The sequence below is a fragment of the Gorilla gorilla genome, chromosome 17 (assembly GCF_029281585.2).
Source record: "Gorilla gorilla gorilla isolate KB3781 chromosome 17, NHGRI_mGorGor1-v2.1_pri, whole genome shotgun sequence".
Lineage (NCBI taxonomy): Eukaryota > Metazoa > Chordata > Mammalia > Primates > Hominidae > Gorilla > Gorilla gorilla.
This window is the reverse complement of record NC_073241.2, coordinates 47,541,034-47,567,476: the sequence shown is the minus strand read 5'-3', so window position 1 is coordinate 47,567,476 and position 26,443 is coordinate 47,541,034. Positions and strand designations below refer to the sequence as shown.

The following is a 26,443-nucleotide window of genomic DNA, read 5'->3' as shown; positions in this document are numbered from 1 at the left end:
TGAAGAATAGGGCACTTGAAAACTTAAATTTCCTTTGGGTAATTATGATATGAGAATTTTTAGGTCTTGTCTCTTTGGCTATTCAGATTCCCCAGAGTGGAACCTTTCAGTCACCTGCTAAAAGGGTAAACACCTAGCTGCCAGCATTTTGGGAACCAAGCTGAGAAAGACCATTTATGTTTCGGCGGGGGGGGGGTCCTCACATTTAGTATATAATTTTCCACGTGATTTTCCTATTTTCAATAAACACTTTCCTATTTTCAATGACACTTTTAAATTTAATTGATTAGATTTTAAAATACAGACAGGGTCTCACTATGTTACCCATGCTGGCCTTGAACTCCTGGGCTCAAGCTATCCTGCTTTCTTGGCCTCCCAAAGTGCTGAGATTACAGGTTTTAGCCACCACGCCTGGTCAGTGACACTTTTAGTAGTGCTGTGTCTCTCACTTCTAGACCTTTTCTTCTTTCCCTGAAGAATAAACCTTCCATCTTTTGCTGGGGATGAGGAGGGTCGTTGACTAGCCCCATGCATTGAAGGATGGGGATCTATGAAACTGTTTCTCTCAAACTGACTTCAGCCAACCTTCTTGTTTTATTTCAATTTCACTACAACTTTATACAGCCATTCCTGAGACTTATGGGCATCTGATAACAGTGAATCAGATTCAGTCTCTGCTTGCTGTATTGTTTGAGTATTTGATGTTCGTGGGTCTTTCTGCTAAGTCAGTTACACTTACTCATGTTCTTTGGCTTTCCAATTCTATTACTCTCATCTTTTTTCTTGTTTACTGCTTTTGTAGAGTCATTGTTACAGGGTTTTTGGAGAGAACTGATCTAAGTAGCTGTGATATCAGGAAGGCCCACCTTGGAGTGTGGTTTTCTTTTTTTTAAAATGTTTTAGGAGACTTTTTTATACATAAATCTACTGTGTTCTTTTAACACCTGTGGAACGTATTTTCATAAGATGGGCATGCTGTAGTTTAAGCAGTTTCCTGTTGATGAATTGTGTTGATTGTTTCCAAGTTTTTGGCTATTAGAAACCGTAGTGCTTTTTGGGGGAAAAAAATTATGCTGCTTTCTGTACATATGTTAGAATCTCTTTAGGGTGATACCAAGAAGTGGACATCCCAAAAGGCTATACCATGGTACCTTCACTTCTCACTATGAGAGTTCCAGTTGACTGCATGCTCATTCCTGGCTGAACTATATATTCATTTAGCATAGTTGGTGGTGAAACTGCTTCTCTAATTTTTAGATTGTGTACCTCTTCTAGCCATTATTGGACATTGTATGCCAATGCTTGTTCATTTACTGTACCCATTTTAATAGTTTTAAAGCTGTGGTTCTCAAATTTGAGTTTGTATCAGAATCACCTGAAAGGAAACACAGCTTGCTGAATTTCACCCTGAGTTTCTGATTCAGCAGGTTTGAGATGGGCCCTAGAATTTGCATTTCTAATAAGTTCTCAGGGGATGCTAAAACTTCAAGACTAGAGACCACACTTTGAGAACAGCCAATTTATAGGAGAGCTTCATGTAGTCTGAATTTTCCTTGTTACACATGTTGCAAATATTTTCTCATGTGGAGCTTCTATTTAACTTCATCATATATATCATTTTATAACTATTGAATATCGTGTTTTGCTTTTAAAGTTCTTTCCTATGAAAAGGTATAATGGCTGGGCATGGTGGTTCACGCCTGGGGAGGCAGGTGGATAGCTGGAGCTCAGGTGTTCAAGACCAGTGTGGGCAACATGATGAGACCCTGCCGCTACAAAAAATACAAAAATTAGCCAGGTGTGGTGGTACACACCTGTAGTCCCAGCTACTCAGGAGGTTTTTCCCAAGTGGATTGTCTGCATAACATATAATTTTTGCGCTGATTTTAAAATGTTATTTTTAGCATAGTCTAAAATAGATTTCTAAAATTTCTCAGATAGGAATGGATCTGTTTTTGACCCCCAATGGCTTTTCTGACCAATGTACTTGCTTTTCATTTCATTTTTGTTTTTGTTAAAGAGGGTAAGCCAGAGAAATTTTCATTTGGTGTTCTGGATCTTCCTTTTCGTGTTGGAGTTCCATTTAATATCCCTCTGGAGTTTCAGGATGAATTTGGTCATACCAGTCAACTAGTAACTGATATTCAGCCAGTTCTTGAAGCAAGGTAATTTGAAGGATCAATATGTATTTGTCCTTTGATATTTGCTAAGCATTTACTCTTTTTTTCAGCTTCATTTTTTTTGTGTGTAAGGTGTTCAACTTTAATTATTTAAAATATTAGTGAATTTTATTATATCTGGGTAATTTAGCTCCAAGCTATCCTCTGTGACTAGTGTCATATATAAATTGCTTCACTAAAGTTTATGTTTTGACTGGATTTATTGCCGAAGTTGTTAAGGTGTTTATGTCTTACTCTGTGTTCTTTTGCAAGTATGATATAATGTCTCTTAACAATTCATTATTTGAAATACTTCATTCTGTGTCTTCTGTCATCACTGTTTTCTCTTTTAGGGTTCTTAGTTATTGGATGTTGGACCTTCTGGACTTAATCCCCAATTTTAAAAAAAATGTTCTCAATCTTTTTGTTTCTGTTTTACTTTCTGATAAATTTTCTCGACCTTATGATTACTACCTTTCCAATGAATTTTTCCTTTCTGCTAACATATTTTTAGTTGCCGTGAGTTCTTTCTGGTGCTCTGAAATTTTTTAAAGACCCTCTTGTTTTGTGAATGTAATACCGTTTTCACTGATAAAGCAAATGGTTAGGGTTTTTTAAAAAAGCTTTCTTTTACCTATACAGATACTCTGTTGTCTCCAGCTTAGTCAATTGCTTCTTCTTGGTCTCTAGAGATATCTGGTTATTGGTCATCTGCTTGTAAATGAGTAGGAGACTGGAATGTAGGTGAAAGAGTGTGGAGAGGCTGTTGCCTGTGAGCTCCACTGTGGGATGATCTGTCTGGAGTACATTGTTGGGGGAAATCCTGTTGTCAGTATTTTTAGGTCTTGGGCTGGGCAGTTTCCTCAAAGAAGAATCTTCAGTCTTTTGCCTAGAGCGGGGAATAGTTTGGTTCCAAGTGAGTCAAAGAACAGGGCTGGGGTGGGAATTGGGGAGGAGAGGTCTCAGTATCCATATGCATTCGTTCCAGATAACCTCTTCTCTTCTTTTTAGTATTTCATTCTCATCCTCAGCTTATCTGCTGTCCCTGGTTCAGAGATCTTCTGTTTTAACCTTTTCAGAGATTCATCTTTCACTCATCTGCCAGAGGCAGAGAGGAGAGATCTGCAGATCTGAGATCTAAACTTTTCATCAGTCTTTTTGTTTGTTTGTTTAAACCTTTTCCTTTTGCCAATTCTGAACAGTACCTGGGCACTCAATGGTAGAGATTGGTTTCTAGCTTTTTCTATTTCTGTTTTACGATTCGGCTTTTTGGAGACTGCTATCATTTGCCACTTGTCTGTCCTGTTTTCTAGCAGATAAGTTTGGTTGCCCTGTCTCTGCTTCCTTTCCGTTTTTTCTTTATATTTTCCTTTAATAATAAAATGCATCCCTTTACTGTCATATTAGTGGGATTTTAAGAGACAGTGAAAGTAGGTGTATATGTTTAATGTGCCATCTTTCCCAGGGGATTTATTTTATCTTGTATGCCACGTTGCATCTTTTTTCAAATGAGCTTTACAGTTTATTCTGAAAATACCTGTAAACACTTAAATTCCATTCCTCAGAAAAATTAGGCTTTTCTCCATCATGGTGTATTTTTTTTTACTTTTTTCCCTTTCTTTACCTTTCACAGAGTAAAATTTTGCCACTGCAAAGATCTACATCTGGTCAAATCTGATGAAATTAGCTTTGGAATCAGCTTTAGGAACCATATTACTCATGGAAGTAGATTAGGTGATCTCTCCGGTTTATGTCATCATAAGCCTGTCTGTTATTATTTGGACTTTATCTAAATTGCCATTCAGTTTAATAACAGATGCCCAGAATTCTCTAAAATCCCACTGGTGAAAGATTTGAAAGAATTCATGGTAAATGCTGAGGACATCCTTAAACCTGGCTTCTTTAGGTATTTATTTCCTTTCCTTAGGCTTGTATACATGGTCTAGCATTAGATTAGGTACTACATTGTATCTTTACTAATTCAATACGTGCTATTTTAATTTTACATTATATGTATTATATCATTTTCAGTGTTTAACCCATTGGTATCACTTATTAATACTTGTTGGATCAATTTTCTTTGTAAAAGAAATCCATTGGAATTTTTTTCTGTTTAGTTTTTTAATATTTAAAAAATATTTTATTAGAAAACTAGACATGCCAATGTCACATAGGAAAGCAAAAACACATTTGCAGCTTACTTGTAGGCAATTGAGGGGAGTTAAAAAATAATTTTTTTTCCCCAGTGGTTTATCTTTACATTATGAAGAAATAACCAAAGGACCAAATTGTGTAATTCGAGGTGTTACAGCCAAGGGCCCTGTAAACTCTTGTCAAGGCAAGGTAAGCATTATGTATAGATCCTATGATACTTGTTAAGTATTTATTTATCATATGGTAAGAATGAAATTGTAAATGAAAAGTGGAATGACCTATTTTTAAAAAATAGATGACAGTAATTGGGTTCTTAGGAATTTATCAGCATTATGCCACCTGACTTATCAGTTACGTCTGTAAGAAAAGTTGGCACATTTACTACTGTTGTTGGTTAAACATGAATTAAATATTTTTCACCTCTCCCCATTATCTATATTTCAGTTTTTTTCACATTCAAAGCCATTTTTTCGACATAGTTATCTAGGACTATGCTGGTTTTTTTTTCTCTCTCCTGCTGTTTCTGTCCACTTTTGAATATTTTTCTTAGAACAAAAATGACAGTTAGAAATATGAGAAATTTCAGCTCACATCTTTAAACATATCACTTTGGTATTTAGATAAAAGAAAGTGTTTGGTGAGAGATACAGTTAAGGAAGGCATCCTATGCATAGTTTGTTGGTCTAAAAAAAACAGGGAAGCTAAAGATAGAAACTCTAATAAGGTAATTTTTCAGTTAGGTCTATAAAGCAGCTAATAGACTTAACTGACTAAAAGGAACACTGTAGCAAATTTTTTTTTCAGTGTATCATTACTTTAAATATTTAAAAATTTTCCCTATCCGTGTGATGTTTAAAATAGAACATGCATATTTTTTTCAAGTACTATATGCTGCTTTGTATAATCAAGTCAAAAATTGAGTTCTTGATTCTTTCTGAATTCAGATTTTTCTGGAAAAAGAACTTGAAATTCACAGAAAATTTGACTTTAGTAAGATAAACTTACTAAAAATTTCTAGATTTTAAAAACCTTTTTATTTTGAAATAACTTTAGAGGAAATAACTTACAAAGGAGTTCAAAGATAGTATAGAGAGGTTGCATGTAGAAAGTTCCTCTGTTAATGTCTTACAGAGCTTTATATATTTATCCACACATTGACAAAATACTACTGACAAAACTGTGGACTTTTTTTTACTTGTCTCCAGTTAATTTATTTTTCTGTTCCACGAACCAGTATGGAGTACCACATTGCATTTCAAAATTTTCTGGTTTTTGTTTCTTTCTACTTTACTATTTCATATGTTTTATAATATCTATCTTGATTATGATAATTATTCAGAGGTTATGCCTTTTGAGAATAAAAATTTAAGAGAAAAATTGATCCTAAAATGATATTCCTATTTTGGAAAAGTAGATTCTACCATAATTCTCTTCATTTCACTGTCTATAAGGAAGCAGTATTGATCAGTTTTTTTCCTCTAAGATTTCTGACTCCATATATGATAATTTTAGTAAGTATAAAGTTGGTAAGTAATTTCTACAATGGTATGAAAATAAAACCAAAATATAAATCAGAATTGATGTGATAAACTACTTAAGTATGTATTCAGGACTGGGTTTAATTTTTACTGTTTTTTCCAACAGAATTATAATCTGAAGGTTACTCTGCCTGGCTTAAAAGAAGACTCACAGATTTCGAAAATTAGATTACTACCTGGTAATATTATTTCAAGAAATATAATTATTTAAAATAATATTCTTATGTTAAAGTATAATGATATAAAGTTAGAAGTTTTTGGGCTTTTAGTAGTGGTGTAAATCTTGAAAATGCATTTAAATGTCAAACCATAGCACTGACAGAAATGACCAGTTTTTAAAAAGGAAAACATTTAGGAAGATGTTATTGACATTCTGAATATAACCTTGGGAGAAAAATTTGGATATTGAAAATGTTTGGGGAACTATTTCTTAGAATATGTCTATTAGGCTTTATTAGAGATGGGTCTGTTCTTTACATTTTGTTGATAAAACTGTTTCATATTTTAAGAAGAAAAACTTCTAATGTTATTTTTATTAAGTTAACTTGATAATGACTTAACCTGAGAAAATGAAGTTGCATTAAAGTTACGTAGGATAGAATATGCTGGCTAATTTGAGAGGCAGTCTATGGTAGAGATTTTAAGTACATTCTGGAATCAGCCCTTCTTGGTTAGTATCTAGGTAAACTCGTTCTATGCCTCAATTTCTTCATGTGTAAAATGAGATAATATCTACTCCCTTGGGGTTGTTAGGAGGATTAAATGAGTTACTATAGGTAGTCCTTGCCTTGCACAGTACTGTAGTACTCAGTGGAGGACACAGTTCCAATATGCATGAGTTTTCATTAACACCTACTGTACCGAGTAAGAACTGCCTGCACCTGTAAAACACAGCAGTGTTTAGCGTGTAAGTTTTAGCTCTGATATGAAAGATACCACAACCATATCTGTGTGCGTATGTGACCTTTTTACTGTTTTTAAGCAAAAAGAAACATATTAGCTATTTGCTTGCACAAGTTGAAGTTGTTTGACATTTCCCTCCAGTGGGAATTGTTGAAAGAATTTAGGTAGGTCCATTGGTGGAAGTATAAGAAAAAAATCATACATATCAACAAACATTCATTTATTTGAGAGATTAGATTATTAAAAGTATGGATTTGAGTAGTACAATTCTTAGTAGCTAGATAGTTCTTTTTGTGGGGTAAATAGGAAGTATCATGGTGTAGTGATAAAAGTCAAGGAGTTTCAAATTGCAAACCAGGATTTAAACCTATGTTTGCTACTTACTAGCCTTGTGACCTGGACAAAATACTTAATTTCTCTGAATCCCAGTTTCATTACCTGTAAAATGGGGATGATAATAGTAACGTCTTCATTAAGAGTATTGTGAAGTTTATGTAAGAATAGTGCTTAAAAAAACTTAGCACAGTGCTTCATATATAGTAAATAAATGAATATAACTAATATTAGTACAAAATAAAATATTTTAAGCAATTCTCTCCATATACTTGTGTAATCAGTATGTAGCATTAATTGAATTTTAAAATATCAGTGTTTATGAACGAATCAGACTGGCTTACTGTAGAAGTATAAGCCTACTTTTCTTAATCTTAGAGGAAATTTGTGATGTTAATTGCTTATGACATCAGAGGTAGTGGGCAATCTAACAAGTAAATGACCTGATCATGTCATTACAAGAACTAATTCTTTGAATGTCTAAAACATATAGTTACTTGTGCCAGAAAAATCATCATGTAAAATTGGTAAATAGTTTTAATAAGCTGTTATTTTTGTTTTTGAATACCTTTTTCCCAGTATCTTTTAAAGATTTTAGGTGATTTCTAATATGAATTATCACTGTGTTGTACCTTGTGGAATAAAACTTAGCCTAGACACCGAGCATTTTGTACAATTGAGATAAGTCTTGTCATGTATTGAATCTATGCATTTTGGGATGAAACTGATTAAGCATGGACATTGCCTATATTTTTCTTTCTTGGCAATATTTATAAAATATTAAGTCTTTAATGTTAAAGTTATTTCTTTTGCTATTTCAGTACTTTAGTCTTTGAAACCTGAATATGTATTTCATTGTATAATTTACTGTTAGGTCACCCTCGTCGATTGAAAGTGAAACCTGATTCTGAAATTTTAGTTATAGAAAATGGAACAGCTTTCCCATTTCAGGTGGAAGTTTTAGATGAATCAGACAACATAACAGCACAACCAAAATTGATTGTTCATTGTAAGGTAAGCTTATTGGAAGATATTTAGATTGAGTCCCATTGTAGTAAGTGGCAATGACTATTTTAGCCACTTAATAGTAAGTCTTACATAGGATTTAAGTCTGAAATGATTATTCCGTGGAGGGATTTGTGGGATCTTATTGCCAATAGTTTTTTTTTTTTAAATCGTACCTAAACCAATAAAGATGCCAGCTGTGCCCAGTTTCATAAATTTGTGAATAAAAGTTTACTCACCTCTCCTCTCTTGACTCCATGCTTCTCATTTCACATGAATTATATATATATGAATAGAAAGACAAAAATGTCTTTCAGGATTGGGAATGGACTGCTCTGCCTATGGAGTAGCCATTCTTTATTCCTTTACTTTAGGGAAAAAAAAAAAAAAAGGGAATGATGACTAAATGAAAGTAGGTAAAAGACCGCAGAAAGAAAAAGAAAATCCAGTTAAGTAAAAAAGAAAAGGATTGTAATTGAGGAAGTTAGTTCTTTCCTTCCAAAACAGATAAATTTTACATAGTATAGTAGAAAATTACTGTTTTTGTTCAGTATTCTAGAGTTTTAGTGACTTTTACTTAGAATTTTCTTATTCATTGCCAGAAATAGTAGCTCTACTGAATTATTTGAAACTGAACAATTACGGAAGAATCAAATATATTTAATAGGGGTCTTACATTATTTTGCATCTTTCAAATAGTTTTCAGGTGCTCCAAACCTTCCAGTCTATGTTGTAGATTGCAGTAGTTCTGGAACCAGTATTTTGACAGGATCTGCAATTCAAGTTCAGAATATTAAAAAAGACCAGACGCTTAAAGCAAGAATTGAAATACCTGTAAGTTATTATTGTTACTCATTGATATTATATTGAGCCTTCATACAGATAGTCTTCAACTGTTTAATATTTTTTGCAAAATTCTTAACTTCTGAAAATGAGGTATTTGTGGTTCTTTCAGCCAAAACAAAGCAAAGACAATATGAAATGCTGTAATGACTATTTTAACATTTTGTGTCAAATATTAGTAATTGTCTTGATTTTTACAGTGTCTTTTATAGTGTCTATAACTATTATTGATTTACATTTCCCTAAAATATTTTTCTTCTATTAAAATACATAATTTTATTCTTTTGCTTTTTTTTTTTTTTTTTCTAAAGAGTTAGGGTCTCACTCTGTTGTCTAGGCTGGAGTGCAGTGGCACAATCATGACTCGCTGCAGCCTCCAACTCCTAAGCTCTAGTGATGTGCTCACCTCAGCCTCCCAAGTAACTGGGACTACAGACAAGGACCAATGCACCTGGTTATTTATTTATTATTTATTTTTTGAAAAAGAGGGTCTTGCTGTGTTGCCCAGTCTGATCTCAAATTCCTGTCCACAAGCAGTCTTCCCACCTTGGCCACCCAAAGTGCTGAAGTTATAGGTGTGCACCACTGTGCCCAGCCATTTTGCTTTTTATCATTCTCATTTGTTTTAGAAAGCTTGGCAAATATCTCTGTTTAAACCACCATGGAAGGACATATAAACCTTTAATTTTTGTATATAATTTTCTATACACACGTAGCTTTTTATTTGTGTTTTTACGCAAAGGGATTTTTTTTATTTTTATTTTTATTTTTTGAGATGGAGTCTTGCTCTGTTGCCCAGGCTGGAGTACAGTGGCACGATCTCAGCTCACTGCAAGCTCTGCCTCCTGGGTTCATGCCATTCTCCTGCCTCAGCCTCCTGAGTAGCTGGGACTACAGGCACCCGCCACCATGCCCGACTAATTTTTTGTATTTTTAGTAGAGACGGGGTTTCACCATGTTAGCCAGGATGGTCTTGATCTCCTGAGCTCGTGATCCACCCGCCTCGGCCTCCCAAAGTGCTGGGATTACAGGCGTGAGCCACCGTGCCTGGCCCACAAAGGGACTTCTATATCATGTGCCAGTAGGATGCTTTTTATTGGCGATTCATCATGGCTGTTAGCGAAGCCAACAGGGAGGCAGGAGCTGTAAACAATCTAAGGTTGCGGAGTGGGATAACAAATACTTAAGTAAAACTTCAAAGGTTGCTGAGTAGGATAACAGATACTTAAGTAAAATACTTAAATGTGATTTCTTAGTAATTGATATGGTGATAATCTAATTGGTTGATTAACTCATACTTTCCTACTAATTATACATCAGTTATTAACATAGCTTGAACCTCAAATGGATACAAGATGTCTTTTACTTTTTAAATTAGAATGAGATGACTCTTCATTCCAGTTCTTTTTAAGCTTGTTATATTTGATAAGCTTAAAGTATTTTTTATGCATTTTCTTTATGCAATAATATGGGCAACATACTTTTGAGCACACTTTCTTGCAAAAGATGACTATGAATTAGGGAGGAATCTGGACTTGGAGGCAAGAGCAGCAGGCATTAGGACTTTCGTAAATACTACAGACCACTCAGGAGAAGACCAAGAATTCAGGTCAGTTAAAACAAATGCCAACGTAAATCCTCTAATATGCAGTTACAAAATGTTATCCAATGGCAATAACTGAGTTTAGGAGTAAGGCAAGTAAGATACAACAGAAGATGGTTATGTGCCTGACATTCCATGAGGTGGGAATTTTTAATATCACTCACGTGGATAGGCTTCCATAAGTTAAATGGCTACAACTGGATGAGGAAGGAGACATGAGTTAAGTAAGATTATAAAGGTATTTTATGTTTAAACTTATTTTAAATTTAGTGTGTGCTGTTGAATGGACTATAACTAGATTATGAAATAATGTAATATTTTAATTTTGTGTGCCTAAAATCAATTTATATAGCATAATCTAGGTCTTTTCTTTGATCTGTAGAACACTGGTGTGCCAATAATAAATTGTAAATATGCCAATATGTTGACCAGTTGTCTTCAGGGCATCTAGAGGCCTTCTCTGGCTATAAACAACCTTGATCACTTACCCCAATGTGTTATGAATTGAAAAAATACTGAGAGCCTTAATGTAATCTGTTACCATTAAATAATGTATTTTATGGTAGCTGTTTGTCTCTGATTTTATGGAAAGTTCTTAATTTCTTACATCTTTATTCTTATTCATAAATACTAACAGTATGTAACATAATTAAAATTTCACAAGATGGCAATACTTTTAAAGAAACTTGGAAATAAGAGGAAGGGACCAGGCGCAGTGGCTGATGCCTGTAATCCCAGCACTTTGGAAGACCGAGGCCAGTGGATCACGTGAGGTCAGGAGTTTGAGACCAGCCTGGCCAACGTGGTGAAATCCATCTCTGCTGAAAACACAAAAATTATCCATGCATGGTGGTAGGTGCCTGTAATCCCAGCTACTCTGGAAGCTGAGGCAGGAGAGTGGTTTGAACCCAGAAGGCAGAGGTTGCAGTGAGCCAAGATCATGCCACTGCCCTCCAGCCTAGGAGGCAAAGCGAGACTCTGTCTCAAAAAAAATAAAAAGGAGGGGAATCCTTTTAGTCCACATATAATTGTTTTTAAGAATGTGGCCACTGCCATTTATAATCTGATGGTATAAAATACGGAATTATTAATAGTATAATGCCATCTTAATGACAAAACCTGTGAGTATAACAGTGTACGAGATGGTCTTCCATAATATTGAAAGTAAATTCTTCAGGAGTGTAAAATTTCAGTACAGATATCACTCAGTGTTTGTGTTTTCTTCTCTTTCTAGAGTTGTAAAGATGTGGCACCTGTGGAGAAGACTATTAAGTTGCTTCCCAGTAGCCATGTTGCAAGACTACAAATATTCAGTGTAGAAGGACAAAAGGCAATTCAGATCAAACATCAGGATGAGGTTAATTGGATAGCGGGTGATATTATGCATAATCTTATTTTTCAAATGTATGATGAAGGAGAAAGAGAAATCAATATAACATCAGCTTTAGCAGAAAAAATTAAAGTAAGTATCTCTAACAGATTGGTTATTTGTAAGAACTTTTTAAATTTTATGTTTGTAAGACTGAACAAGTCGTTTTATGGGTAGCATCTAAAGAAGAAGCTTGTCACAGAAAAGTTATACTATCATTTCAAATTGTAAGCAGAATAAGCTTTTTTCATGGAATAGGTTGAAATGCAAATGATTCATATGTGACAAAATTATACTTAGAAAAATGATTTTGACACTTAAAAATCTAGGTTTTGGCATTTTGTTTAGTTGTGCTCTTCCTGACTAGCTGTTTTTCTGCAATCACAATCAACATCACCACCTTGATAAAGCTAGCAATAAATTGGTAGCAGTTCTGAAAACACTAAACAAAAGATCTGTTAAAGGCAAGCAGTGAAACAGTGTTGTTAACTACAGAGCCTCTATTTGGCCATTGGAAATTAATGAAATTGGTATACCACTCTAAAAATATGATCCTTAGAAAAGAGTTTTGTTGGTCCTCATCAACCTGCTGTCATCTAAATATGACATTTGTACCTTGATAGGGTTGAATCTGCATGTTGAAACTTAACACCTCACTGAATGGAGCCAAATCAAAATGTTAAGAGTCTTATTACATAAAGTAGACAACTTTTTAGCATTCCTTTGATGGTTGACTGAAAGAATAGTGGACAGTCTATGCTTGCTTCTTTCAAAGTTCAGTTTGTTCTTCTATAATGAGACACATACATTCTCCAAAATCACTCTGCTGTGCAAAATTGTGCAATAAAAAATCACAAGGCTTATGAGGGAAAATGGAAACTAGAGGCACAATACTCAAACTTTCTCAGTAACCCGTTAAGAGAACCTAATAAAATAGTGGCAAAAACAATAATGATAATACATGTTAAATGTTAAGAAATACATAAATACTATAATAATATGGGAGGTTACCTAGCTTGATGAAGCAATGATTGCAGCTTTTGAGTTACTGTGAAGTGGTGGAAGGAAGGTTGTCTGAAAGTGAGGGGAAAGTTGTTTTAACAGTCTGGATGAGCGTGGCTCATTAACACATAGTCAACTGAGGTGACTGATAGGTGTTTGAGGTGCAACATTTTTTGTGTTCCACTTGGTTCAGCTGGGTACAGTTTTCTGTGTTGACCTAGTTTTTTCATAGATGAAATTGTACCTAAGCAAAAGTAAAATTTGCCTTATGCTTAAATTGTTTACTGATAATTGTATTGGAACAAATTTGCATTTTCAAAGTAAACGTAATTGTACTGGAACAAATTTACATTTTCAAAGTAAGCAGAACTTACTGTACTTTTTTCCCTTGATGTCTATGGAGATAAAATTCCCAAGTGTGGAAAAATAATTTATCAAAATTCCAGGCTTTTGAGGTAGTTAGAAATAAGCATTCCTCCACGTCTGGAGAGCTGACATTCATAGACTCTTAGTACGGAGTCCCAATTAGCCAAATTTTTGGAGAGTTAACATGTTTGGCACTATGTAGGAATTGCTCTTTCATACCGGTATACACCATACCCATCTTGTGTTTCCAAACATAAGATCTGGTAATTCAAAAGGATTATTTAGCCACGGGTTCAACTGACCTGAGTTTTAAAATCTTATTTGGAACAATGCTTGTTCTAGCCAGCTTTTTTTCCCCTTCATAATGAGGGAAGAGAGAATTGAGATAGAAATAATTCTGATTCTGCTTGGAAAGGAGGTAAGACATTTTTATCTCTATAAGCAGATTTGAAGGTAAGTAGTGGTTTAATAGTGGTGCCAGGGATGTGGCTTCTGAACTATTTCCTTGCTTTCTCATAATCATGCTTCCATTTCCTCCTCTCTTAAGAAGTTTAAGAAAAACATTGACTGGAGAGCCTCTCCCTATCATACCTTCTCTCTAAGGTTGTTGCCTGCATTTGACACATTTTGCCTCTAATTTGGTAATTATGTATGTCTGCGCACTTCTTCATTGACAGTAAAAGATAGTGAATACTCCTTTTTACTTAAGTCGAATGTACAGCCTTTACAGTGGTTTTGTAGTGTTGAGAGAATTAAGCCAAGATACAAGGAAGTCAGCCTGAACTGAGCTGCGGAATCTATTGAGGGGAGTACGCAGCCAGGGTGAGTGAGGAAAGCCTTTTATCTTTTTTGTGGAACCCTTGCTTGCTTATTTTCCTTTTTTTTTTTTTTAATACAATAAAGAACAGAGACTAAAGATGGTTTTAAAAGATAAAAAGGTAACTAAAAACATTAGAGCAGCATAAACTAGGAAACAGAATATTAGTGATTTTCATTAAAAAGTTAATTCACCACGGGCCAGGCGTGGTGGCTCACACCTGTAATCCCAGCACTTTGGGAGGATGAGGCAGGTGGATCACGAGGTCAAGAGTTCAAGACCAGCCTGGCCAAGATGGTGAAACCCCATCTCTACTAGAAAAATACAAAAATTTAGCCAGGCATAGTGGCGGGCACCTGTAATCCCAGCTACTCAGGAGGCTGAGAGAGAGAATTGCTTGAACCCGAGAGTCAGAGGCTGCAGTGAGCCAAGATTGCGCCACTGCACTCCAGCCTGGGAGACAGAGCAAGGCTCATCTCAAAAAAAAAAGTTAATTCACCACGATCAAGTAGGCTTTATTTTTGAGATTCAGGGTTGAATCAACCCTGAATATACGCAAATAAAGTGTGATTCACCACATAAACAAAATTAAAACCGTATGATTTAATATGGTTTCAATAGACGCAGAAAATGCTTTTGATAAAATCCAACATCCCTTAGTGATAAAAGCCATCACTGGACATTGAAGAACACACCTCAAGATAATGAGAACCATCCATGACAAACCCACAGCCAACATCATATTGAACAGGCAAAAATGGAACCATTCTCCTTGAGAACTGGAACAAGACAAGGATGCCTGCTCTCACCAATTCTATTCAACTATTGGAAGTTCTACCCAGGGCAATCAGGCAAGAGAAAAATAAAAGGTGTCCAAATAGGAAAAGAAGTCAAACTGTCTCCTCATTTTGGAGATGATTCTATACCTAGAAAACACTAAACACTCTGGCAAAATCCTCCTGGAGCTGATAAACGACTTCAGTAGGGTTTCAGAATGCAAAATCAGTGTACAAAAACCAGTAGCATTTCTGTACTACGTTTTAAGCTGAAAGCCAAATCAGTAACACAGTCCCATTTACAGTAGCCACAAAAAACACAAAATGCCTAGGAATACGTCTAACCAAGGAAGTGAAAGATCTCTGCAAGGAGAACTGCAAAACACTACTGAAAGAAATCATAGATGATACCTAAAAAAGGGAAAAACATTTCATGCTCATGAGTCAGAAGAACTAGTATCATTAAAGTGACCGTACTGCCCAAAGCAATCTAGAGATTCAGTGTTGTTCCTATCAAACTACTGTCATTTTTCACAGAATTGGAAAAAAGCTATTCTAAAATTCATATGGAACTAAAAAAGAGCTCAAATAGCCAAAGTGATTAATCCTAAGCAAAAATAACAAAATGAGAGGCATCACACTACCCATCTTCAAACTGTACTACAGAGCTACAGTAACCAAAACAGCATGCTACTGGTACAAAAACAAACACATAGACCAATGGAGGAGGTTAGAGAGCCCAGAAATAAAACTGTACACATACAGCTATCTGATCTTTGACAAAGGCGACAATAACAAGCAATGGGAAAGGACTCCCTATTCAATAAATGGTGCCGGGATAACTGGCTAGCCATATGCAGAAGAATGAAAGTGGATCCCTACCTTTTACCATATACAAAAATTAACTCAGGATGGATTAAAGACTTAAATGTAAAACTTCAAACCATAAAAATTCTAGAAGAAAACCTAGGAAATAGCCATTCTGGATGTCGGCCCTGGCAAAGAATTTATGACCAAGTCCCCAAAAGCAGTTACAACACAAACAAAAATTGACAAGTGGGACCTAATCAAACTAAACAGCTGCACAGCAAAAGAAACTACCAACAGTGTAAACAGACAGCCTACAGAATGGTAAAAAATATTAACAAGCTATATATTCTAAAAAGGTCTAATATCCAGAATCTATAAGGAACTTTAACAAGCAAAAAACAACCCCATTTAAAAAGTGGACAAAGGATATGAATAGATAACTTGTTAAGAGAAGACATACATGTGGTCAGCAAATATGTGAAAAAATGTTCAACATCATAATCATAATCATAGAGAAATGCAAGTCAAAAGCAAAGAGATACCATCTCACACCAGTCAGAATGTCTGTATTTAAAACATCAAAAAATAACAGATGTTGGCAAGGTTTTGGAGAAAAGGGAACACTTATGCACTGTCGGTGGGACTGTAAATTAGTTCAGCCACTGTGGAGAGCAGTTTGGAGATTTCTCAACCTTAAATAGAACTATCGTTTGAACCAGCAATACCATTACTGTATATATACCCAAAGGAAAATATACCCTTTCACCAAATATACATGCAGTTTTCTGTTTATCTCAGCACTATTCACAACAGCAAAGACATAGGTGCCTATCGGTAGTGGATTGGATAAAGAAAATACACCACAGAATACTACACAGCCTTAAAAAAGAACAAAATCATGTCCTTTGCAGCCACATGGATGCAGCTGGAGGCCATTATCCTAAGTGAATTAATGCAGGAACAGGAACCCAAATACTGAATGGTCTCACTTAAAAGTGGTAGCTAAACATTAAATACACATGGACATAAAAATATAGGAAAAGTAGTCACTGGAGATTCCAAGAAAGGGGAGGGTAATAGAGGAGCAGGGGTGGAAAAACTACCTGTTGGGTACTATGCTCATTACCTGGGTGATGAGATAACTCATAGACCAAATCTCAGTGACATGCAATTTATCCATGTAACCAACCTGTATATGTACCCACTGAACCTAAAAGTAGAGGAAAAATAAAGTGTAATTTAGAAATTTTTTTTAAAAAGACTATTAGTGATTTTAAGGCCAGATGTGGTGGCTCACACTTGTAATCCCAGCACTTTGAAAGGCTGAGGTGGGAGGATTGCTGGAGGCCAGGAGTTTAAGACCAGCCTGGGCAACATAGTGAGACCACATCTCAACAAAAAATTAGGCAGACCTGGTGGTGCATGCCTGTAGTCTCAGCTACTCATGAGACTGGGGCAGGAGCATTGCTTGAGCCCAGGAATTGGAGGCTCCAGTGAGCTATGATCATTGCACTCCAACCTGGGCTACAGAGCGAGACCTTGTCTATAAAAACCAAAAATAAAAATAGAATATGAGTGATTTTAAAATCACAACTATAGAAGACTTAATAAAAGTAGAGAGAAAGTTGAGGTCAGAATTCTTAAATAGAAAGTATTGGGAGTTTAAAAGTAAGTACAGAGTAGAGCAAACAACTTGAAAAAGTATGGATTAAGTGACAAAATATGGAATGTAAGAGGTATAAATTAATACAGAACTAAAAGCACCTAAGAAGAGATTAAGGCCAAAGTATGGCCAGAAAGTTAGATCAAACTTCTTTTTTCTCACCTTGCTAAGAATAACGTCCACCTAGATCTCATTGAAAGCCTTCCCGTAAATAGGATTCTTTTCAAAAAATAATTGAATATTGCTTTTCAGAATTAATCACATGATCTGATTTATATGTTACTTTTAAACGATAATGGCCATAGTGATACTTTTGTGGCAGAGCTCTAAAGAAATGACTGAAGAATTTTTATTTTATCTCACTAAAAAATAGGGCAATATTAACAACAAAGACAAAGAGGATGCCTTTGTATCATATTAGTATATGAACCACACCATTTCTGACCATAAAGAGACTTTTTTCTTGGGGGTGAAGAAGACGGATTATAATGTAGTTTTAAGAGTAAGATAAGTGGCAGTAAGAGAACATTAGACAGACGAAGCTTTATTATTGTTAAATATCTCTTTTTCTCCTAGGTTAATTGGACTCCTGAGATTAACAAAGAACACTTGCTACAGGGTCTGCTTCCTGATGTGCAAGTACCAACATCTGTAAAAGATATGCGCTATTGCCAGGTTTCATTCCAAGATGATCATGTGTCTTTGGAAAGTGCGTTTACAGTAAGGTTTGTGGACTCATTATATTTTGCAGCCTATGGCAACAAAATACTGTCCTCCATTGCACATATATGAAAGTTGTTTTTAATGTAAAAATATTACGGTTTCTATGAAATATAATAGATTGTCTTTGGAATAAAGTGTCATTGGTGATAGCGATTAATTTTTGTTATCACTATAATCTTGCACTGAATTGGCCTTCTGGTAGCTGGAACCTTCATTAAAGGAAAGTTTAGTGCCAGTAACAGTGAAAACACCTGCAAAATGACAAAGACGTGAAAAATACAAAAGATACAGTGTGATCAGTCAGTGTTGTTCAGAAGGAAAAATCCTTTCATTGCTTAGTGAGAATTTTTAAAGCTGAGAGTCCAACCAGAGTTAATATGTAGAACTCATATTGAAGGGACAGAATTAAGTGAATGTGTAAAAAAAACCTTTACACTGGCCTGTCAATTTCTTGACCACCTCTTTTCCAATAACCTCTTGCACTTTAATTCCTCTACCCATTTCTATACTTTTCCCAACACTTAGGATAGTTCTGTTTTTGAGATAGAATTTTCAAATGTACTGCATTCTGACCGTAATGAGATCTCTCAATGAGTTGTTAACTCATCTGTTTTCTTGTCATAATTTCCTTTTCATCCAGCATAAATACTGTGACTTAACATGTCTGTAAGTTTTTGGTCCATATTCTCTACTATCTTTGCAAAGTGTCTTTTTCCTATTTTCTTTTGGATTAATAACAGATTATATAAATTAAACAGTTATTTGAAGGAGTGTTATTGTATTTGAGTTATTGGATATGAACATTGTATATGTGTTATTCTGTAGCATGTTGGAACTACTTCAATTAATGGTGTCACTAAAGACTTCTAACTTGTTAAACAATTTCAGACCACTTCCTGATGAACCTAAACATTTAAAATGTGAAATGAAAGGAGGAAAAACAGTACAGATGGGCCAAGAGCTTCAAGGAGAAGTAGGTTAGTATGGCTTGCTTTAAAAAACAAACAACAAAAAAAACTTCTGTGATGTTTCCTTCCATGGATGTTGTAGATACGTAATCTGAAGGGAAAGCTTTTGGGTTCATATAATGTTACTGGTTTAAAATCTATTGTCAGATAAGATTGAAGTATTTTCATTATCTTTGCCCAGGCTGACATAGCTTTAAAATCAGTTTGACAAACACATTTTGTCGAAAAAAAATCTTGTCTTTTGTTAGAAGTAATATTACTAGTTAGAAGTTAATAATAAAAGTATAAAGTCAGCTTGGCATGGTACACATGCCTGTAGTCCCAGTTACCCAGGAGGCTGAGGCAAGGGGATTGCCTGATCCAAGGGGTTTGAGGCCAGCCTGGACAAAATAGTGATACTGTACTCCTAAAAAAATTCTTTTTTTTTTTTTTTACATTATACTTTAAGTTCTGGGGTACATGTGCAGAACGTGCAGGTTTGTTACACAGGTATACACGTGCCATGGTGGTTTGCTGCACCCATCAACCCATCATCTACATTAGGTATTTCTCTTAAATGCTGTCCCTCCCCTAGCCCCTACTCCCCGACAGGCCCTGGTGTGTAATGTTCTCCTCCCTGTGTCCATGTGTTCTCATTGTTCAACTCGCACTTAAGAGTGAGAACATGTGGTGTTTGGTTTTCTGTTTCTGTGTTAGTTTGTTGAGAATGATGGTTTCCAGCTTCATCCATGTCCCTGCAAAGGACATGAACTCATCATTTTTTACAGCTGCATAGTATTCCATGGTGTATATGTGCCACATTTTCTTTATCTAGTCTATCATTGATGGGCATTTGGGTTAAAAAATTCTTTTTTAAACATAAAAGTGTAACGTACGTGTATGAATGGATTCCTATGTATTTTTTCTTATATCTAGAAAATTACATTAAAATATTATCTTCAAATTTTCGTGGTAAAAAAATCTGATTAACATTAGCATCATGTTAAATGTAGTTGAAAATATGCTTATGTAAATTCTTGATGTTTATTTTGTAGTGAATTTAAAAAATGAGTATAATTATTTTTGTACCAAAAATTACTCGGTAAGACAACAAAGAGTAAGTTTCTAAGCATGTTTTTATAGTGTATTGTAGATATTTATATCTTCTATTAAAAGATAATACTAAAATAAAACTTCCCCCTTTTTTAGTTATAATAATTACGGATCAGTACGGAAATCAGATTCAAGCATTTTCACCAAGTTCTTTATCTTCTTTGTCAATTGCTGGGGTTGGACTTGATAGCTCAAATTTGAAAACAACCTTTCAGGTATGGTTACTTTCTATACCATTTTGGTTTGATTTATTCTATTGTTATATGTGTAACAAGAAGTTTGGGAAAAACTAGTATAAGAAAAAAAGTTTGATTTTAGTTTTTAAATTGAAAAGTCATAAAAGGCATTTTAAAAACTTGAAAAAGTTTGAACATATGCAGAAATAAACATAGAATGAGTATTTCTTGTGTTCCCATCATCTTCAACAGTCATCATTCTCCCCATACCATATCATTTTGAAGCAAATTCCAGACATCATACCATTTTATCCATAAAGATTGTGGTATATAGATTTTTTTGATAGCTTTTCATAGTAGCTGTTTAAATAAAATTTCTTGATGTTTAAACTCTGTATTAACAGGATGATGAGGAGAAAAATCATTATAAAGGTTTGCAACTGGGCACTTAATTCATGTTAGCTTAAAAAATAAAAACTCTGGTGGAATTCTTTCAGTCTAAAACAAACAAGCATGCTGTACTCTGCTTAGAGAGGTAAAGACAGCTTTAGGGAAAAGGACATGCTGGAGTTGGGTCTTCAAGGAACCTGCCAGTAGTAGTCCACAGTGGGTGAGAGAGAAGATCTCTCAGGTCAAAGGGAAGTTAAATTCATTTAGATCATTGAATGCTTTTTAAAACTTTTCCTCCTTTGAGAGTCTCTATTACACTTTTTCTTAACAGAGCAGTCACAAAAATAACTTCCATGTTTCCCTTCTAACTAGAGTTTCTGTCTCCAGTAATCTGTTCTGCTATTTTCTAATGTCGAGCATCATTTTCACTGCTGCGGAACTTTGAATGATATTTTGTTCCCTCCACAATGATAAAATGTGCTCTTTGACTTTTAGTTTCTTCCATTTTCTAGCTTCACCCTACACGTAGATGAAATCAGAAAATAAATGCGCTCCTGTTATGAATAAACAATCCCTGCTTCGTATCACTCTGCGCACAGGCTCCTAATTGCTCCTAAATTATAACCTGTCTTCCTACATCTTCAGTTATCTCTTCCACTAGAGCAGTCCCACCAGCATGTAAACATGCTGGAATGTCTCTCATCTTAAACAAACAAAAGGAAAAATCCCTCCAGAAAAACCAGCAAAGCTTCCTTTGGCCCTGTATTCCTGTCCATCTACTGCCCTCCTCCATTTTATAGTAAAACTCCTTGGAAGAGTTTTATGTTTTCACATTCTTTTCTGTCATTCTGTAGCAAGCCACTCTGATCATGTTTTTCTGCTCTGTTCTACCTGACCAAATCCAGGGGTCAATTTTCAGTTCTCATGCTACCCATTAGACCTATCAGCATGTTACATTCTACTGCATTTGAAATCCATTGCCTTAGTATGGCCTGTGATACCTATAGTATTCCACCCTACCGTAATCTCACCCCTTTCTCTCTCCATAGCTCTTTACTCTCCAGCCAAGTGGACTTTTTTTCTGCTTCTGTCTTTCTGTAATTGACGTATACTATCTTGGCTCATTTTCGGAATTGTGTATTTAATTCTGTTTGTACCCATCTACAATTTGTAAATGCAATTTCATTTCTAAGATTTGAAATAAAACCAGAACAACTTCCAACATGACTTTAAAAAGAAATCACGCCTTCAGAAGGGCTTTTGGTTCAGAAGAGCTATCAAATTTGGAACCCTAAGATAGATTTTACATATTTTGAACTTCAGTACATTTTACTAAGGAATATCTATTTAATTAGTTTTCTGAATATTGAAAAATTCTTTTGTGCTTATTGGGCTTTTCAGAGAGATTAATTTTGATTATTTTACAGTGACTTTTTACATAAAATATTCTGTTCTACAGATCATTGTTTGAGAACATAAAACATGAAGTTTTCTCTCTGATTTATTTATTTAATTTTTCGAAACAGGATCTCACTCTTTTGCCCAGGCTGGAGTGAAGTGCAGTGTTGTGAATATGGCTCACTGTAGCTTCAACCTCCTGGGCTCAAGTGATCCTCCCACCAGAGCCTCCCAACTAGCTGGGACTATAGACGCATGCCACTACACCTGGCTAATTTTAAAATTTTTTGTAGAGACGGGGTCTTACTGTGTTGCCCAGGCTAGTCGTGAACTCCTGGGCTCAAGGGATCCTTCCACCTTGGCCTCGTAAAGTGCTGGGATTATAGTCAGGAGCCACTGTGCCTGGCCTGATTTTAAAATTTTGGTGAAATATTGTTACAGCAGCCCAGAAACAAAAATAAAATTTTGATGAAGTAGATTTGTACCTAGTAGAAGTTTAAGATGAATAAATCATCAAGGGTCACCATTAAAATACAAATACTGCAGCACTAACGCCAGTGTGGAATCATTCAGTCATATTGCAAAGATTATAGGCTAGTTTCATTGATTCTCATTAATATGATGTGTTACGCATTATTCTAAGTAATAGAGATTGAGTAGTGACAAATCAAAGCTCCTGCCCTTGTGGAAATCATCTTGTCATGGAGAGAACATGCAATAGATAAGAAATAAGAGGTAAGAAAAATGAAGTAAAGAAGGGGATAGATAGTATGCCAATAAGTAAGGTGATCAGGGAAGAGCCTCTTATTAAGGTATCACGTACAAAAATCTAAAGAAAAACAGTGTGTATATCTGGTAAATAATGTTGCAAACAGAGGGAAAGAACAAGTATAAAAGCTATTCAGGTAGCAGAAAGGAGGAAGTATAAAGAAGAGGGAAATTAAGAAAAGATAAAATAAAGAGACATTGCCAGAACCTTTTAGATCCCCTACCCCTTGAAAGAAAAAATTCAGTTTCTCCTCTCTTGAAAATAAAATGTATGGCATGCCATTATTGCATGGGTGCTATTTATTTTCTGTCATGTTACCAAGAAACACATCTGTACGCCCATGGGTTAATGACAAAACATTTTATTTTGTTTTTCTGAACACTAAGTGATACCCCCTGTCTTTCTCAATGTACTTTTCCTCACTAGGAAAACACACAGAGTATAAGTGTAAGAGGCATCAAATTTATTCCCGGTCCTCCTGGAAATAAGGATCTTTGTTTTACTTGGCGCGAGTTTTCTGACTTTATTCGAGTGCAACTAATTTCTGGACCTCCTGCTAAACTTCTCCTTATAGACTGGCCAGAACTAAAGGAGGTAAGTCACTTCATGTCTTCACTGAAAGAATTTAATATCATATGGCTTATTACTTTCAGATTGTCAGTGAATCAGAATAGATATATTTTGTTGCTGAAGTAACAACTAACAGTTGTTAACAGTAAAAATAACAAAAAAGCAAGGTAATGTGAGTCTTAATACTTTGTTATTTGATTCATCATTGTGTCCTCATTTGTTAAAAATAACGAGTGTAATAATTCAGATCTTAAGAACTACATTACAGAGGATTTCAAACATGCATAAAAATAAAAAGAATAGTGTAGCAAACTCCCATGTGCCAATTACCTAGTTTCTACAGTTACTGATTTTTGCCAATTTTGTTCTTTGTTCTCTTATACTAATCTAATAACTTTTTATTGGAGTTTTAAAAAGCGTATCTCAGACATCAAGTCATATCCGTAAATACTTCAGTATGCCTTCCTATGCAAGTACTTAAATTTTAAATACTAATTTTGTAAATGTCTGTCAAATCTGTTGATTTTTTTTTTACTGAAGTTTCAGAATTCTAATTTGATTGACAGACAAAAATTGTACATATTTATTGTGTACAACATATTTTGAAATATGTAAACATTGTGGAATGGCTAAATCAAGCTAATTAACGCACATATTCTCATACTTTTTTTTGTGGTGAAAACATTTGAAATCTATTCTCTTAGCAGTTTTGAAGAATCATCTTGTCACGGAAAGGACATACAATAGATGAAGCAGTTTTGAAGAACAGTAATATACTATTAACTGTAGTCATCATCATACAATAGATCTTTTGAACTTAATACTCCTAACTGAAATTTTGTATCCTTTGATGGAATTCTAGTTTTAAAATGTCCAGATTCTGACATTTGCTTATGGAATAGCAGGGCTTTAATGGTTTTTTTGTTTGTTTTGTTTTGTTTTGTTTTTGTTTTGAAAGAGTTTCACTCTTGTTACCCAGGCTTTAGTGTGGAATGCATTGGCACGATCTTGGCTCACTGCAACCTCCACCTCCTGGGTTCAAGCGATTATCCTGCCTCAGCCTCCCAAGTAGCTGGGATTACAGGCATGTGCCACCATTCCCGGCTAATTTTGTATTTTAAGTAAAGATAGGGTTTCACCTGTTGGCCATGGTTGGTCTCAAACTCCTGACCTCAGGCGATATGTCCGCCTTGGCCTCCTGAAGTGCTGGGATGACAGGCATGAGCCACTGCACCCGGCCAGGACTTTAACTGTTGATGTGATAGCTAACTTTGAAACAAGTTTTATTTTAAAAAATTAAAAAATTTATTTATTTTTAATAGAGACTGGGTTTCACCATGTTGACCAAGCTGATCTTGAGCTCCTGGGCCCAAGCGATTCTTCTGCCTCATTCTCCCAAAGTTCTGGGATTACAGGTGTGAGCCACTGTTCCCAGCCCATGTTTTCTGTAAAAGAAAATGAAGTCACACAATCATGGTAGTAGGTGAATTTATCTTAGTAAAGGGGCAGGTCATCTAAGAAAGGTTAACATGCTCATGACTTAGTTTGAGATTGATCTTTTTCACTTGGGAGTTTAAAAAGCAGATAAACTGGTTATGACAGTGTGCTTTATAAAACACAGTTTTTAGAATAATAGTGTGTTGACTAAAGGGTTTTACTGAAAAGCAAGTGCATTTTTTTTTTCTGGGAGCACTTACAAAACATAAATTAACCCACTTTTTATACCTACTGATGCCAGTGAAGTATTTGTTGATTGACTATTACCTGGAACAGTTGTGTGGAACAGTTTTGAGGTGGAAAAAATCTGGACATGTTTGTCTTATATCGTTTTGGGGGACAAATATAAAAAATAATGACAGCTTGTTAGCTCAAAAATTTATTATAAGAGTTATTTGTAGATCCGTAATAATCCAGAAACTTAAAATAAAACATAAACTAATATATCAGTCTCTTGAGATATGGTTTTATATAGATGAGGCTAGACAAATGATTATTTGATATCTAATTTTTCTAAGTTTTCTAATTTAATTGCTGACCCACCTTCCCCCTGATAGGATCTGTGCAGAGAGGAGGAACTGATATAATACATAAACATGATGAATAGAAAAATAGATGTGTATTAATAAATACATATATTATTCTTTATAAATGAGGGAACTGGCCAGGTGCAGTGGCTCATGCCTTGTAATCCCAACACTTTGGGAGACCAAGGTGGAAGAATTGCTTGAGCCCAGGAGTTCAAGACCAGGTGGAGCAACATAGTGAGAATTTGTTTCTGTAAAAAAGTAAAAAAAATAAAATAAAATACAAGTAAATGAGGAAACTGAAATCCTGAAATATTAACATGCCAGTATTAAAAAGTGACATTAAATGTGATATTAAAATGCTTATGGACATTTGATTTTGGAAATTTGCTTTTTCTACTATTTTCTAGAAAACATTAGCAGTTTGGACTACAAGTCATTTACTTAAAGATAACCTTTAAAAGTAGATAGGAGTCCTTTAAAAACTTAGACTGTCCTTTAAAGGTAGTTTGGGTAAACAGTTATTTGATTAGGAATGAAATACTGTATGTTTACATTTGGAAACTCAGCAGTTTTCAAAATTCAAGCTTTTTATAAACTTTGGCAGAGGGAACATGGCTGTAGCTGTGTAAACTTTATGGTAGAGGGACATAACTAAACCAATCTCAAGGGTGTTTGGTTTTTTTCATAATGTCTTATTCATAGCAGACTGTTAATTTTTCTTTCCATTTTCAGCAGCCTTTTCCCATAATCTGGTAATCAACTACCTCAGTTAAGAGTAGGGGGTAGAAGCAGCAGAAGGAACTTTCTTGTTAGAGGAGAGGTGATAAATCTGTTTTTTTTTTTTTTTTGTAGTTGTCCTTTAGTTCCCTTCCATCTTTTGTAAACTTTTAAAATGTTGACCCAGGGGATTGGGCTTTTGTCAGGTATCTTGTTTAACACTGTGTTTCCTTTGATGTGCCCAATATTAATAGGTCAGTAGGCAGATTTCT

The 26,443-nt window shown here is 35.0% G+C and overlaps 1 protein-coding gene across 1 annotated transcript in view; it reads left to right on the top strand.

Annotated features, from left to right (window-relative positions):
- Positions 1-26,443, top strand: part of SMCHD1 (structural maintenance of chromosomes flexible hinge domain containing 1) — a 147,431-nt gene that overhangs the window by 64,289 nt on the left and 56,699 nt on the right. The window contains exons 20-29 of the mRNA XM_019014179.4: positions 2,021-2,165; positions 4,406-4,502; positions 5,958-6,030; positions 7,962-8,101; positions 8,792-8,926; positions 11,773-12,000; positions 17,918-18,066; positions 18,953-19,041; positions 20,221-20,339; positions 23,284-23,451. Of these exons, the coding sequence (XP_018869724.1) occupies positions 2,021-2,165; positions 4,406-4,502; positions 5,958-6,030; positions 7,962-8,101; positions 8,792-8,926; positions 11,773-12,000; positions 17,918-18,066; positions 18,953-19,041; positions 20,221-20,339; positions 23,284-23,451 (1,343 nt within the window). The remainder of the gene's footprint in view (positions 1-2,020; positions 2,166-4,405; positions 4,503-5,957; positions 6,031-7,961; positions 8,102-8,791; positions 8,927-11,772; positions 12,001-17,917; positions 18,067-18,952; positions 19,042-20,220; positions 20,340-23,283; positions 23,452-26,443) is intronic.